Source organism: Zingiber officinale, chromosome 10A, assembly GCF_018446385.1.
Source record: "Zingiber officinale cultivar Zhangliang chromosome 10A, Zo_v1.1, whole genome shotgun sequence".
In the NCBI taxonomy this organism is placed as follows: Eukaryota; Viridiplantae; Streptophyta; class Magnoliopsida; order Zingiberales; family Zingiberaceae; genus Zingiber; species Zingiber officinale.
This window is the reverse complement of record NC_056004.1, coordinates 75,598,088-75,615,772: the sequence shown is the minus strand read 5'-3', so window position 1 is coordinate 75,615,772 and position 17,685 is coordinate 75,598,088. Positions and strand designations below refer to the sequence as shown.

General features: G+C 37.4%; 1 protein-coding gene across 1 annotated transcript; it reads right to left on the bottom strand.

Moving 5' to 3' along the window:
• Positions 1-440: 440 nt before the first annotated feature.
• Positions 441-12,614, bottom strand: LOC122026965 (zinc finger CCCH domain-containing protein 18-like). Its single transcript, XM_042585733.1, has 4 exons — positions 12,396-12,614; positions 8,469-8,786; positions 2,129-2,189; positions 441-1,919 (listed from the first exon to the last, which is right to left on the bottom strand). The coding sequence occupies exons 1-4, from the start codon at positions 12,528-12,530 to the stop codon at positions 907-909; spliced, it is 1,527 nt and encodes a 508-aa protein (XP_042441667.1). The 5' UTR covers positions 12,531-12,614; the 3' UTR covers positions 441-906.
• Between the last annotated feature and the right edge of the window lie 5,071 nt (positions 12,615-17,685).

Sequence of the window (17,685 nt, the reverse complement as noted above, 5' to 3'; positions counted from 1 at the left end):
CATAATATATTCCTCAGTTCATTCTATAATGAAGAGTTACCTGGATTTCATATTATTTCCTCCACTTGTCATGACTGAACCTCATAAAATATAAAAATATATATGAAGTTTTACCTTATAATGATCTAAAAAAAAGAGGATTAGATTTTGAATCCCAATAGAAATGAATATTCTAGAGATCGGTCCCATGTCAACTCTGAAAGCTTTGATCAAATTCACGAACCACATCTGTGAAGCCAAAATGTATTGAGCGTTGGAGGGCAGTTCACTTCATACGAAACCATACTTGGAATATCTGTGTCAAACACAAGAATAACTTGTAACATTCATTCACCAGTATGATTCCCACATACAAAAATTCTGCAATTTGGCCTTTGGATGCTTCAGGCTATTTCATTTCAGGGGCAGCGAAACAGTCACAATATCCTAAACAGAAAGCAAACATCCAATAGACTGACTAATCAATCACATTGATTCCAATCAATCAATTCCTTACAGAGAAATTTTGGGTTAACATGTTCATGGGAACATGGCTCACCAATAAGTTCATTCTCATAATATCATCTCCTCTACATTCATATTAAGAACCATGCTTTAAATGAAAGGAATTTCCCTACTAAAAGAGAAATTTCCCTGCTACTAGAAAGTGATGATGCTCATGTATTAGTATTAAACTTTAAACACAGACAATTTCTAGTTGCTATCATATCCTTGCGAAAACATTAGGGGGCAAAATATTTACATGATGAAGCAATCAAAAGAACAAAGATATAGATCCTGTGAAGTAGGGACCAATTCCTTCTTCTATTGGTAATAATAAAATCTCCAGGTACATGCACTCTTCTTCCCCCTTAGTGTAGTCTTCTCAGCATTTGCATGAAGAGAAAGAATTAGGTCAAAGCAACATCAGAATTTAAGCCACCTTTTCTCTTTCTCCTTGTTGGCAACAGCACTGGAGGCCGCAGCATGAGCAGCCTGTACATCTGCCAGAGCCCTACGTGTTTCATTCAGTTTTCTCAAGGCTGCTTCATGCACTGCCTTATCCTTACGGTTGCGATCTACCATCTCTTTGAGCTTCTCGATCTTGATTCTCAACTCTTTTACTTCATCATCATAAGCTACCAATGAGCGTCTGTCCTGCCTGTTGGCAGATTGTTCGCCATCACCAGTACCCTTTTTACTTCTATTAGCAGAATCATCTACAACATCTTGTTGCCCTGCCAATTGGTTATTGATGAAGCTAAAAACATCTGGTCCTAGCTCCTCTTTGGTTTTGGCAACCCGGACAGCTTCTGCATACTGTCTTTCACGCTTTCTCTTGCCACCCCTGCTACGTTTCTTGCCCTGATCTAACCTTCTTTTGTCCTTATCATTAGCAAAAGCATGGTCAAGAGATTGTTTTGGTGGAAGAACTTTGACAGAGACTGGATCAAGTATTCCTTGGCCTGATGCACCAAGTCCCATCCCTTCCTGATAGCCCATGCTGGCCATCATCTTTGAAGCAATACCCCGTGTATGATGCTCCCATTTTGCAAACACAGGAATCTCAGTTTGAACTCCTCTCTGTAATGTTGTAGGATCCAAAAAGCCTAGACCTTGGTAGTCATTTCCACTGTCTGTATCCTCCTCTTCTTCACTTGAACCATAACCTTCAGAGCTGAAGTCATCGTCCTCATTATCATCACTCAATTCAGCATACTCTGATACAGAGACAGAGTCACTTGTCAGATTCAGAGAGCTCCCATCGTGTTGGAAAACAACTTGAGCTATCTTGAGTTCATCATCCCATGACTGGAGCTCAGCTTTTTGCCATAATCCAGAAATATTGACAGGGGCAGCCCAAATGCTGGATCCTACCATAGATTGATTCCATGAAGTTGGAATGTAGTTCTTCAGTGATGCAACTGGAATAACAAATCCTGCCAATCAGTTTATATTAGAATTAGATGGCCATCTTTGCTCTGACTCCTAGTATATCACAAAACAAACATAACATCCAGGTTTCCATTGTTGAACAATAAACTGATAAATTTGTCAGGATAACACATCACACCAAGTACCCATATATTCTAATCAAAAGCTATGGCAAGAATGAGGATATGAATCACATAATCCTTGAATAACATACCATGTGATAAGCGGCAGTTACTACCAAAGCGACATCTTTGCTGTAGGAAGAACTTGCACATCTGCACTTGGGTGTACTTGTATTAGTTAGTGCTGCTAATCAGGAAGTAGTCTGAGGCTTCTAGTTATCACATATGTACAATAAGAAATACTGTGATAGAAAACTAAATTACGGAGGATAAGTTTACACCATTATTTGATACTTCCCTTCCACTGATCACATTGAAGGCGACATTGCAAGTTGCAAGATATAAAGCCACCATAATAGTTCAAGATCCATTGAAAGTTTATTTCACTCTATGAAAGGTTCTGCATTCCTCTTATATGAAAGAATTTCAAGTCAACAGGACCTATATAATTCAGAACTTGAGCAGCATTATCCAGCACATGTAGGGATCTAGATGTCAAACACGTGATTATTTTTTCAAAGTGGGGCATGGAGAATCGGCAAAAAACTGATCTTTTAGTACACATGAAGTGGACGTCACACGAGACCCTTCTACCCATCAAATGAGACCTGAAACTTGAATCCAAACTTGCTGCTTCTCCCTCTTGTACTTGTGTCGACACAATTCAATACGGGTACAAGTATCACAAACAAGTCCAACGAAGCAGACAGACTCATCCATTTCCTCAGGTGAATTGATGAGAGAAAGGACAAAGGAGCATAAGAGAATAAAATATGAAGAAATGCAAGACGAAGCAAAGAGGAGGTGGAGGAGTTTAACTTTGTTGCAAAGAAAAGAGGAACTGGCAGAGTTTAACTTTGTTGCTGCAGCATGAAGGAACAAAGTGCTGAAGCTCTTCTTGCAAAGGACAGGATAGCATTAGCTTCCCAGCATCTGCATGGGAGGATGGGAGGACGTTGGTAACAGACTGACGAGGGGAGAGACATCAAAGGGTGGGAAAGTTGTAGCAGCAAAACTCTATTGTTCATAACATCAATGAACCCTAAAAATTCCTTCTGCTGAACCAGACCAGTTTTGAACTGGTTCAGGTTTGGATCAGTTAATAAACACCTGATTCGGCCCTAGTTGATGTTCAAACTGAACCCAATTCAAGCCTAATCTTAAGCCTTGGGAATTCATGAATCCTCTAATTGAACCGGAAGAGAGTCCAGTTAGCTACAAATCAACCTCTACTAAATAACAAAATATTAAGCCTTAAATATGTAACCATATTAGTATGTTGTGTCTTCAGACATGAGTGTCCCCAACGCCCATAACCTATGTCCAAGGTTTGGACTTTTTACTACCGAGTTGCGTACCCATTTTGGAAAAAAAACATGCATCAGACATCGAGAAAGACAATCATATCAAATATCCATATTGAGTAACATAGAATCCAATAATCTATATTGTGATATTGGAGAGTCAATCCAAACGTGGAGAGGAAACTACAATTTTCTCTTTTCTTATTTTCTTTTCCTTTCCTTTTTTTCTATATTGCTCTTCTATTTCCACTATTTTTTTTTTGGCAACTTTCTTGTTTTTTCAATTTTGAGAGTTTCTCGCTCTTATTTTGATTTTTTTCTTGCAGATGGAAGTGACTTAGAGTGATCCAAGGAGAGTAAGGAGCTGGATGAGGGTGGCACAAAAGCTTAAGGATTTTACTCTTTTTTTTTTAGTTGGCATTCTGGGATGACCGATCCGGCCTCACGAAAGTTTCCGACTGCCCATCAGGATAAATCGAGAGATGCTCGTGGTGGCTTTCTCTGGTCTGCTACCCATTGGAGGAAAAAACTCATGAAATTCACCACGTCTCGGTCCTAAGATTCCTGTGATCCACACTTTGCGGTCTAACTACTGCACCATAGTCCCAAGAGCAAGGATTTTGCCAATTGACTCTTATACTAACTGATGCAACAATAAATTGAACTCTCATCTCATAAAAACATTTGGAAAAAATAAGCAAATGAGTACAAGTATCGACCATGAAGAAATTTTGATATAAATTTTAATCTAGAGCCTTAAAAGGAGATTTCTTTACTAACTAAAATTTGTCCAAACACAGCATGCTAACATCATTTATAGTCCTACAATAAGCCTCATTTTTCATAAAATAATAACTCAACTTATTTCAACAAAGAACCTAATTGACTTTTTCTTAAAAAGTAAACAACTTTTAAAAACCTAAGAAAGATATTCTCTTCCCTACCAATTAGAAAATATAACAACTTAAAAAAATTTAAATGGCATAGACAACTTTGAAATTTTCAACAATTTTGAATATGTTAATGAGCTATTCACGCCATTCTTCCCCACCAAGGTGCAGCCATAGGAAAAATTATAACATGAATGCTTGAAAATGAAGGCAAGAATTGCAAATAAAATAAAAAAAGATGTTAATTAAAAATGGTCACGTAAGCCTTTACTAAGGTCCCTGCATTTTTCACTCGTTTACACAAGTTCAAGCATTAACATCACCACTAGATAGAATAATCCACTGGTAGAAAGAAAATCACAAAGTAACTCTACTGAAAAGGTGCTAATATGATAGGCCAGCCGAACACCGATGATAAAGTATTCTACATGGGAACTGCACAAACAAAATGGATGGGGAGAAATCAGTAACTCTGTAAAAAAAACCAATGCAACATTTGCACATTAAACAGATAAAATATATCATCTGAAACAGTGTTCTAAAACTCGCTCCTAGGCAGCCACCTAGGCGCTCGGCGGTCGGCAACTGCACCTAAAAGGTGATGGGCGGAAATTTTGATTTTTTTTTCATTTAAAGCCCTAAATTCTATTAGATTCATCTGCTCACACCAGTTCCTCTCGCCTCCTCCGGAAGCATCTGCACGACGATCGATAAGTTTTTCAATAATTTATTTTATGCACTAATTTTTTTACCTCCCGCGACACTTCCGGCGTTGCAGGACGTGTTCGGGGCCGCCGAACGCATCAGGGAACACGTCTGCCACGACTGGACGCGACTCGCAAGCATTCAGTGCCACGAAACTTATTTATTCTTTATTTAATTCAATAACTCCTCACTTAAATAGGGTAATTCGAATAGACTTTTATACACCCTAATTAAATTATCCCAATGAACTATATAAAAAATATATTTAAAATTTAAATTTTTTAATAAATATTATTAATTAATTTATATTCTGATATTTTATATTTAAAATTAAAATATTCTAATAAATCATATTAATTCATATAAACCATATTTATATCATAATTTTATATTTAAAATTTAAAAAAATCTAATAAATTTTATTAATTATATAAATCACATTTATATTCTGATATATATTTTTTTTTACTGATTTATATGAATATTTTTTTACATATTTATATTCTAAATTTATTCTTAAATCACTTTTTCAGTTATCACAATTATAATGGCAAGCAATCCATCTTCAACGGCATCCGTCACTCAACCCAAATATGAAATTCCTAAGAAAAAGTCAAATGACATTGGATGGGAGTATGAGATGTTGATTCATCCTAAGAATCTCGATAAAATTAAATGTAAGTTGTGTGAAAAAAACGATGTCAGGGAGTGTATAGGATCAAGGAGCACATAGAAAATATATCTGGAAATGCATTTAATTGTGGAAAAGCATTTTAAGAAGATAAAAATAAGTGCATACAAACCATTTTAGAAGGGAGGAATAAAAAGAGGAATAAAATAATGGAAGAAGAAAGTTGTCGAGTAGAGGTAACTATTTCTCTAGATAAAGAAGAAGGTATAAAAATTGAAGGAATAGATAGAATTAAAAAACTTCTTCCACTTGGCCCCATGGATAGATATGCATAGGTAATTGCTCGAGAAAATATAGGTTCCAATGGGAGTAAAGTATTTCGCCAAAAAAAATATAAATGAAACTCTTTTCAAAAAGAGAACTCAACAAGTTCAACAATATGTTGGAAGAATGATTTATAAAAATAGAATCACCTTCAATACCGTTGATAATGATAGCTTCAAGCAACTAATGGAGGCAGTGGGTCAATTTGGACCAGGATTCAAGCCTCCAACTCAATATTAGTTTAGGAAGCCACCGTTGAAAGTTGAAAGTTGAAGTTGAAAGAACAAAGCAACTGCTAAAGAAACATGAAGAATGCACAAAGAATGGATGCTCGATCATGACAAATGCATGCAGTGATAGAAAAAGAAGCATCTTAAATTTGTGTATTAATTGCAAACAGGTACTACATTTTTAGAGTTTATAAGAGTCTTCAGACGAGGCACATACAATTGAACTTATTTTTGAGTATGTTGACAAGTGTGTTGAACAAGTAAGAGTTCGGAATATTATTCAAATTGTAACAGACACTGCCACCAATAATATGGTTGTAGTTAATTGATGAGCGAAAAGCGACCTGAGATCTTTTGGAATTCATATGCAAATCACAATGTTAATCTCATGTTTGAAAGTATTGGCAAGCTTCCACGATATAAAAAAGTTACTGAGCAAACCAAGTCTTTTACCATTTTCATTCATGCTCACCATAAGACTTTGTCATCGATGAGAAGTTTCACAAAGAAGTAGACATAGTCTGGCTAGGAGTTACCAGATTTGCATCAAATTTTCTCACATTGCAAAGTTTAATTAAAAAAAATCTAGTTTAAGGGTCATGTTTACAACTGATATGTGGGAGAAATGTAAATGGTCAAAAACAAACAAAGAGAAATTAGCTTACTCTACTGTGATGAACATGAATTTTTGGAATGGTGGGATACTTTGTTTGAAAATATTTGCTCATTTGATAAGAGTTCTTTGATTGGTAGATAGAGATAGAAAGCAGGGTTTCTATATGGGGAGCTTCTTCCAGCTAAAGAAGATATTAAGGTGGCCCTAAACAACGTGGAATCAAATTATCAGCCTATCTTAGTGATTATTGAGTCAAAAATGAAGGATAGACTTGATACATCATTGCATACCACTGCATTTTGGTTGAATCCCTATTTTTACTATAAAGATAGTTCTATTGCTCTTTATGAGAAAGTTGCGACGGGGATTTTTGAATGTATGAAAATTTTGCATGCAAATGAGTTAGCTCTAATACAATAATTAACAAGGAATATGCAAAATACAAAGACAAGACTGAGTTATTTGGAAAAACTTTGGCAGCAAACGTATGTGAAAAAATGATGATACATTTGATTCATGTGCATGGTGGACTACATATGGTGCTCACACACCCAACTTGCTAAGAGTGGCATTAGGATACTTTCATTAACTACAAGTTCATCTAGGTATGAAAGAAATTGGAGTACATTTGAAGGCGTAAGCTTTAAACTTTAAGTCTTTAATTAAAGTAAAGTATTAGTTTCATGTTACTGACTATAATATTTACTCTTTTTTTTTTCAAGATTCATACAAAGAAGAGAAATAGGTTGGATGCCAACAGGTTAAACAATTTAGTATTTATCCAATTTAATGCTAGATTGTTGAACAAACAAAAAAGAAAAAAAAAGGAAAGAAATGTTGATATGCTTCTTGCAAAAGATGCTTCAAATGCACAAGGCTGGATCGTGGATGGTGAGGAAGATGATAAAGTTGAACTAAGTTTCGAGTTCACATGGCAAATGGTTGATGAAGCAAGTGGAGAAGATGAAAATCTACACCCCGAAGAAGCTTAGAGTGAGAAAACTTCATGAGGATGATTTTGCACGAGAAGAAGAAGAGGAGGATCGAGTTTGTGTCCGATGAAGAACAAGTTATTGAAATTTATGGAGAATAAGAAGTAGAATAAATATGTGATATTTGGTTGTGTAATTTTGAATTTATTTTAAATTTGATGTTATTGTGTTGGAGTATATGATTTATTATGTAATTTATGTTGATACCGTGAAATCCGTCTAGTGATGCCTAGTCCTCGCCTAGGCGCTAGGCGCTAGTCTAGCGCCTAACTAGCACTTAGCGAATTTTAGAACCTTGGTCTAAAATAAACTATCCATGCAACACAAATATCGCACAAGTTCTTACGGAAAAAAAATACAAACCGAAGACAAGACCAACAGCTTGTCATAAATGTTTGATGAGAATCCTTGTTGGTCAAAGTGGGGGATATCTACCAAATTTAAATGTTTGAACTCATCATCAAACAAATCCTAAATGTTAATTTATAGTCCCATAAAAGGAAAAAAAAATGTAATGGCAACGTTTTGTACCTATAATTTATGTTGCATGGCTACATAAAAACCTTGGAATGCAAGTGTCACGTGGTCTGGCTATTATTTGTAACTTCAAGAGTAGCAAATAAAGCAAAGTGCTAAGCAAAAACAGGTAGAGAATTCAGACTGCTCCATCATTAACGGAAGACAAGAAAAAGCAGTCTAGTATAAAAGAGAAAGAAGAAAGGAAAAGAAGTTGTACACACCATCATGTTTTCAGATGTAGGGATAAGGAATGAAATTCTTGCTGACTTAGCACCTTCTAGTCCAACTATCTGACCATTATACCAGCGTCCATCCATGTGCCGAAATCGACATTTTGACCCCAAAGAATAGGTTTCAGGTTCAAGTGGTTCTGATTTACCCTCTCTAGAGTCCAAAGACTCTATTTTGACATCCACATCTGCTGATCCAGCTTCTTGGCCAAAAAATATCAAATCAGCTTCTCTCAATAAACGTGACCTTTTCAAGTTAAGTAGACCCTCCTCTGCATCCTTGATTGCAATGAGAAGCTCTCCATGAACCTTAAGGAAAATAAACAACTAAATTAGTTAATAGCGAGACAAGAAGTTTATTCCTCACAATTTTAACTATTTGAGAAACAGACTTTCAATGGCTAACTAATCAGGAGTCCAATTCCAGACATTCAGCTTTCAGACTTCAAGAACAGTTCATCATACAATTTTACACGGAATATTTGAAGCAACTAAACAGCTAAGAAAGATGGTGCCCAATAAAGACAATGTACATCATGCACACAGCACAAACACTTACCCAAAGAAGAGAAAAGACTGTAATGAAGGTAAATATAAAATAAAAGGTAAATTAAAGGATTAGCACTTTAATTTTATTCAAATACCTGATAAATATTTAAACAAGAAACATATTCAATTTTTTTTAAGGCTGAATAAGCCCCCGTGATTTATCCCCTCCCCCCCAAAAAAAAAAATGTAAATCCGCTATATTAACGGCCCTCCTAGTGTCGGCCCATGGATATGGAGGGTGATAAATGCAAGTACACAGACATTAGGCGTATGGTGGATAAATCCAAAGTCGTTAGTTCCTAAGAATCGACCTGACTATTATGCTAAAGATGTCATGCGTCCACCGTCTGCGCTATCCCCTTCCAGAGTGTATCGATAGGTGACGGCTCCACCTTTTGCCACCAAAAAAATATAATCTTTGAAAAATGAAAAAAAAAAAAAAAAACACTTCCATGGAAAACAAGGAGAAACTTGATAGAAAATTTTACAGAAACTAGAGGGTGCCTATCACCGTGTTGATGAAAATTGTATCTCACTCAATGGCAAACAACTATAAAAAGTTATTTTAAAATAAAAACCAAATTGGGAGTCACCTGCTCCTCCTCCCTCCACCTCCATGGTCGCTTCCACACTTCAACCCCTCTTCTTCCATCCACTCCTATGGATCAATCCTCGTATCTTTCCTACCTTATCCATCCCCCATCCACTACCACCCCTTTTCTCTCATAATGACATCCACATTAACATCCCAACTGCCACTCAAACCCTCTACCTCGACCCCCAACCTCCTCTACATTTGTGCTCCTTCCTTGATTTTGCCTCTACCTCTATAATATGGTGCCTGCATGTGAATCCCACCCTCTACCGATTTTGAGTAAGCTACAAAACTTCTAGCTTCTTATAGATCCTCGAGGAAATGCCAACATGCCACTTGCATGAAAATGAACCAGTTGCAACTTTAGTGAAACCCATGGCAATAGCCTTGAACCAAGCCCATTCAGTGGTGTCTTCAAAGTCTACTGGGCAGTATAGATGAAGTCCATGATCATGGAGAGGTAGGCAATCAGACAAGACTTTGACTTTAGAAGAAGTAGCACTTGATGATTGTTTCGAACCAGCGGCATAAATCCACCCTGGCATAAAGAACGATGACGTTGAAGCCTTTTCTTAGATTTCCTTCGGTGGCACGACGATTTGTAACAAACATTAAAGAGCTCTCAGGTTCCCAGTCCGATGCCTAAGTCAGCATGGTGTTTTGATAATAGAGGGAAAAAGGTAAATGCAAAAGATAGAGTTAGAGAGAGAGAGAGAGAGAGAGAGCCCTCTTGCAAAGCATGTACACCTTTTATAAATGTGAGATTCCAATAGAGATCATGGGGAGGTAGGGAAGAAATCATGGGGGAGGAGATCATGGAGGAGTGGGGCTCATGCCCCATGTCTTTTTGTGTCTGATTGAATTGACTAAGCAACTCGACAGCTCGGCAAGTCAAATGGACTCAGAAGGTCAGATATTGTCATATAACCCCTGGGCTGACCAAATTCTGAAGCATGCCACCTGGGATCCTCTTGACTGGGTCAAGGGCTCGCCACGTGGACCCTTACTTACCTCCGCATTATAAGCATCTCCCTCAAGTCTAATCGAAGGAGAGTGTAGGCCGACTGACTAGACAAGTATTCTATTCGACAACCGTCCAGATCCATGTGACTGAGCACCTCAAGATAGAGCTGAAAGGGAATACCACAATATATATTCAAAAAATGAAATGCATATGATAAGACTTGGTGTGAAGACAATGAGTTGAAGTCTGTCGAGGCTAAGGAGAAAAATCAAATCATGATTGAGTCCTAGTTGGGAGAATAAGTGGCCACGACGTCCCCGACAAAGGAAATGAGCAATCCATGACTATGTTCGAGTCGGGAAAGATATCACGACTCCCGAGTACCCGTGGAGTCGGGGAGAGAATAGCTCTATCCACGACTATATCCGAATCGGGAGAGAACAGTGAGCTTGGTCGCACGACTTTTGAGTACTAATGAAGTCGGAGAGAATAGCTCGATCAGTGACTATGTTCGAATAGGGAGAGAACAGTAAGCTCGATCTCACAACTCCAGAGTACTCGTAGAGTAGGAAAAAGAATAACTTGATTCTCGACTATGTCTGAGTCGAGAGAGAATAGGTCAATCCGCAACTATATCCAAGTCGGGAGAAAAATAGTATGATCTCACAACTCTCGAGTACCCATGGAGTCGGATACTACCACATAACTCCCGTGCTGACCAAGTCCTAAATCATACACCCAGGATCCCTGTTGACTGGGGTCAAGGGCTTGCCAACCTTTACCTCCATATCAATGACAATGTTGTTCATGTCTCTAGTGTAAAACTAGAAGACATGAGTCATAATAATTGAGAAGGTAGTTGGATACAAGGCATCGTCCAAACAATATGAGCTAGGTGGGTAAGGAGGTCATTGAATCATTGATGATTGTTAGTCGGTACAAGAAGCAAATGCGTTGTGGGTGTTGTGGAATGATAGGTTTTAATATTATATATTAATTAGGTATTTAGAGTTATGTTCATGCACTTTTGGTGTAATTTTCCCTAATATAAATGAATAAGACTAAAAATGCATAAATAAATTGTTTTAAAATACATCATGTTCTTGTTTAAAATACATAACGGACTACAACACTAAGACATAAGTGTGTCTAATTCTAATAAAAAGGATTGTTGCTTTATCGAGGATGAGTGCATCCAGCAAGGAGAAACAAAAATAATAACCAAGCTTTATCCCACTAAGTGGGTCAGTTATAAACAAAAAAAAAAAAGAATGATTCTTGCAAATTGTTCTAAGTAAATCATAGACGAGTGTAGACAATCATAATTCATTAACCATTGAACACTGATCTTCCATTGCATCATCATCTCAAGGGCATACAATATTATAACATAGATAGTTGGCAAAGTCCAAATAGTGGCAAAAACAAGTACAAGAATGAGAACATGTTATTGAGACGAAATAATACTAACAAAGAATAACATTTGATTAATGAGTTCGCATAATTCCCAAAAATAATCCCATAGTAACCGAGAAGATGAATTCTAGAAAGAATCTATTCCAGGTTATACCAAGAAATTCATACACGGCTTATTTATTTTTGTTCGAAATTATCACCTAAGAAGTTTACTCTTAAAATCATTACACTTCCTAACATTAGAATAGGAAGCAGGGAGAAACTAGAACATGATTCCACATACAGAATCGCATTTCCTAATAATCCAAATCGACATTTTTAGACTCTAAGAGATAGAGAGTAAAAGACATATTGTGAAGCAAGAAAGACCCTTTTTCCAGGGTCGAGTACGTACCGATAGAAGCTCTGGATTGGAAGGGTCAGCAGCGAGGGCTTCGTCGAGTGCTGCCAGAGACTCCTTCTGCTCCTCCACCTGCAGCTCCAACTGCCGCTCGATGGACGCCTCGTCGTCGCCGCTTTCCCTCGCCATCGATGGAGAGGAGAGGGGAAGAGAAAGGAGGGTGAGCGAGCGTGAATGGTCGCGAGGGTTTCGATCAGGAGAGCCGAACGGTTAGAGAGCGGCTTTCGAGTGCTCCCATGGTCTTAAATAAGATCTTGAGCTAAATGAACATGACATCTCAACCGTCCAACACGTTTTTGATGGTACGCCATTAGATCTCGCACAGACCATCGTAACAAGCCACCAAGATATCTAACTCGATGGTTTACAAGTAATGATTCTCGATAAAATATTTTTAATAATTTATTTATTTATATTTTATTATTATATCATTTTAGATGGATGATATTATCCTTTACTCTAATAACTTCCAAGATTTCAAACTCGGATTAATAGTAAATTTCCGTAGAATCAAATTGATCACATTCAAAATTAGTCGGACTAAAATATGAATAGTTGGATTATCAAAAAATGATCAAACTCGAACTCCAACACGGTAAGGTGTTTGATGAATTTACATAATATTCTGATTCCATCCAAGTAGGGAAAAACAAATTTTATAATACATTTTTGATTATGTACCATGAGCCCTTTTAAATTTGTTCGATGAATAATTCGAGGGAGAGCCGTTCACCTTAAAAAAAATATCATCAAACTCGAACTTAAAACTAACAAAAGACAGAACTTCACACAATTTTTTTTTAAAAAGAAACATAAATATAAACATCACGGAAAATATTTATAATTTGTTAATACATTAATTAATCTAAGCAAATTTTTACTATTTATAAACACGTTTATTTTATTTTTTGGGAAACACCCATTATTATGGTTTGAGTTGGGTACTTTTAAAAAATATATATTAAAATAATATTCAATATATTTTTATACTAAAAATATTCCTATTTCAGAGTCAGAGTGCTTCAACTTAATTAAAATTATTACATATAAAATATTTTTTATATCAAAAATATTTATCGTCAAAATTTTTTCAACTGGTTAAAATTATTGCAATTATTATGACACAATTGTGAAAACACTATAACAACTATTGTAGTTTGCTTTTAGAGGATAAGCTTCGAATGAGCATTAGAAGCTTTGTAGCAAATTGATTCCAACCATTTCTTTCCTCTAATTCCATAGTCTATCACTGATTAGTCAGTCCTTTAAAGCAATTTGATTAGCAATTCAACCTTGACAAAGGGTTAATAACACCAACAGTAGAACGCTCGGATTGAAGGAAAACATCCTTGGATGCAACTATCACGCTATTTTTAGGTAGGAGTGTTTTCACTTAGAGAGAAACCTTATCATAATGACATTAGATTTGAATCAAGTTAAGATTTCTAGTATCTCGGATACTTGTAGCTGAAGTAGGAAGTTCTAGATCATTGGTTGAGTTTAATCAAAGGTAATATCAAGTTGTTAAATGACAAAATATAGTTTCGGAGCTCCATAGTTATTAGAAGGGCTATCTTGAAGTTTTGTGTTTATTTTTAGGCTTTAGAGAAATGGACCAAAATCGGGGAGTATATAAACGCACTTGCTATAGAAGTGTGTCGACCAATGTTTTAGCATTGGTCGACTAAAGTACCATTCTAGCAACTTGCAACAATCAAATTACAAACATTTGTCAAATAAAGTTCAATCTCCATTGATACTATTTATTATTGGTCAAAGAAAGCTGACTATTGAATCTGATAGTTAATCTCTAATTAAACCGTATGAATTCTATGAAATAAAATAAGAACTTGTACATAGGATATACAAAAATATAAGCATGGATCTAATTTCAACAAAAAAAAAATATAGTATAACAAATATGAAGCATAAACCAAAAGCGATAAATAACTTGATTGAAGAGTCATGTCCTTGTCCTGAAGTATCATGAGTATTCTTGAGGAGGAAGAAGAAGCTGAAACAAATGGAAAGAGTCTTCCAAGGAATTTAGGGATGATGGTGCCACAAACTCTTGTTAATGGGGAATGAGGGTTCTATCAAAATAACTTAAACTCTTGGGGACCTCTCCCTTATATACACAATCTGATATGTTATTAACCCATAGATGGTAACAAATTTGGTTAAAGAGTTTTTCACATTAAACTCACATCTAATAACCTGAAATCTTAAGTTAGATCACTTTAGACAGGTTCGGTTCATATTCATATGTATGACTTTTAATTAATCTCACCTAATAGAGATAATATCTAATAATTTCTCACTTGGGCTAAATGTGAGTTGTATATGAAATAAAAGTAAAATGTTAATTGATATCAAAGTTTATAGATATAGAATACCCCTGTAAATAATATGATTCATTAACTTTATTGGTATAAGACTAAAGAGGTCATGGTTACTATATATGACTGTAACAACCCCAATAGTAATTATAATATCAATTTCACCAATAACATAGATCAAGATGTGGATGTATAGTATCGAAATTATATGGAATATGATCAATATATATCAATTTTTAACTGATCCAAAGCAACCCAAAAGGGTATGATCATATTTGCTAAAATTTTATACCAAACTGCACTAGCAAATCATGATCCAAGTCTTATGATTTCAAAAGGAATCTATTGTTGGTGCAGAAAGCATCCGACGATCGAACCTAAGTTTTGATAATGACAAAGGGTTCAAAGTTAAGGTTATTTGTTATCTAATGTGTGTGAATGAGTTTATAGGAAAGTCCTAAGTGTACTTAGGTAAAGTCCTAGCTATGGTTCGACAGGTAGAAAATCCTAGGGGGAGGTAACCCTAGGTGGGAAGTCTTGGCGGGTCGAGGGCTTCGGGCAAAAGTCCTAGAGTCGAGGACTCTAGGTGGAAAGCCTGGTGTCGTGAACCAGGTAAAAGACTGGACGGGTCGTGGAGCGGACGTCCAGCGGAAAGTCATGGAGCCTCGGGCACTGAGCAAAAGTCCAGTTGGTCTGGAGGATCAACTGGCAACAGGTAAACTCTCCTGAGTGGAGTACGTGAGGACGCGTTCCCCGGTGAGGGAACAGTAGGCGTCGGTTCGACCTAGGGTTTCCGGTCGGGAATCCGAAGTCAGAATTGGATAGTCGGTGACTGTCAAATTCTATGTCTTATCATGTTTTAACTCTGTTTTACAGGATATGTTTTTGTATTCTGGTCTAACCTATTTTGCAGGAAGAAACCCTCTCGTAGCAAGGCACGAGGGCACCCTCATGGAGCTTGAGGGTGCCCTGGATGCTCAACAAAGGGCGCCCTGGACACTGACGTGAGGGCGCCCTCATGGAGCTTGAGGGTGCACTGAACCTTGGCGTGAGGGCGCCCTCAAGCGGATAAGCTACAAAGTGGTCAGAGCTCCTCCACGCTGCGGATTCGGTGCGGATGAGGGCACCCTCCATAATGTTGGAGGCGCCCTCCACGAGCTTTATATGTAGGATTCGACCAACAGCTTAGGATATTATCTAAAACGCGATCCATCTTTCGTGTCCTGCTTAAAGAACGTTCCGAAAAAGCCACAACTCGACTCCGACGACCAGATGCTTCAACTTCACTATTTTCTTTTGTCGTTGGTATATTTTATTGCTTTGAATTGTATTTCAAAAGTTGTAAAGATTTATGAATTGATAGTGATTACCCACAGAAAGTGATCAACGATTGCAGGCCTTGAAGTAGGAGTCGCCCAAGGCTCCGAACCAAGTAAATCTTTGTGTTTGCATTGTTTATTCTTATTTCCCTTATTTCCACTGCGTTTACTCGTTAAGTTTTCCGAAACAAAAAGTGAAAGCCACGAGCGCTATTCACCCCCCTCTAGCGCTTTCGATCCAACAATTGGTATCAGAACAGGGTCGCTTCGAATTGGTGCAACCACCATTCAAGCAATATTTTTCGTGGTGATTTTTTGATTTTTCGGAGTCGATCAGAATCGGTATAATTGCCGCTTTCTGATCCATTTTTTTCATAATCGAAGTCTTTGCTCGAAGATGGTGCAACACCACTCGAGTTCGGATTTTATTTTTCTTTATCCCACATTAGTAATCCAAGACCAAGTATTGGAAAAAGTTTTTGTTTTTCTTTGTGTGCTAGATTCCAATGGCCCATCAAGAAGGCTATAGCACAACCCGACCACCGCTCTTCTCTGGGGAAGACTTCGGCTACTGGAAGGGCTGAATGGACCTCCAAACTCAGTTCGAGGTATGGATGATCATCAAGACCGGCATCTCGCTCCCACTTGACGGCGCAAGAAAACCTGTATCATGCGAAGACTGGGACCCTAGCATAATAAAGAAGGTAGAAGTCAACGCAAAAGCAACGTGCATCCTTCAATGTGGCCTTACAAAGGAGGAGTTGAACAGAGTCAGCCCATTCTCAAGCGTAAAAGAATTGTGGGAGAAACTGATCGAGTTGCACGAGGGCACGTCCGACACAAAGGTAAGTAAGCGTGACTTACTTTTTAATAAATTGTATAACATCAAAATGTAGAAAGGAGAGACAGTTAGCCAGCTTCACACGAGAATTCAAGATCTACTGAACTGACTTCACGCGATCGGACAGAAAGTGGAGAACCGCGACATTATAAGGTACGTGCTTAATACCTTTCCGAGGAACACCTTGTGGGCATCCATAGTTAATGCCTACAAAGTTTCTAAGGATTTATCTTTAATTAAATTAGATGATTTATTCTCTGAATTCGAATTACATAAACAGACTAATGCTTGGCCAGTCGAGAAAGGTGTTGCATTGTTTGCAGGTACAAGCAAGACAAAGGATGCAAGGAAGAAGTGTTAGATCGAACCCGAGTCCGAAGAAGAACCACACTCGGATAATGACGATGACAAGATAGAAACCGAGCTTATCAACTTAGTACACAAGCTCTATAAAAAGAAGAAGGGGCTTACAAAGAAAGATATCAAGAAGGTGGTTCAGTCCAAAAAGGCACAGAAAAGTCCTAAGGTAAAATTCGAAGTAACTTGCTACGAGTGCAATCAAAAGGGACACGTCAAGGCCAATTATCCCAATCTAAAAGAAGCAAAGAATAAGTAGAAGAAGAAGAAGACACTACAAGCCACATGGATCGAGTCCTCCTCAGAAGATTTCGACGAAGAGCTCGAGCAGACGAACTTTCTTGCACTGACGGCCCGGGAACACATCAACGAATCGAAGACCGAGAGCAAATCGGAAGCTAAGTCCGAGCGAAGCCACAGATCCGTAT

Excerpts from the sequence above, each read along its gene's own strand:
- LOC122026965 (XM_042585733.1), bottom strand. The coding sequence starts at position 12,530 with ATGGCGAGGGAAAGCGGCGACGACGAGGCGTCCATCGAGCGGCAGTTG. Across the intron at positions 2,190-8,468 it reads CTACATCTGAAAACATGATG|ATGTGCAAGTTCTTCCTACA; the intron begins GTGTGTACAACT and ends ACCCAAGTGCAG. Across the intron at positions 1,920-2,128 it reads TAACTGCCGCTTATCACATG|GATTTGTTATTCCAGTTGCA; the intron begins GTATGTTATTCA and ends ACTGATTGGCAG.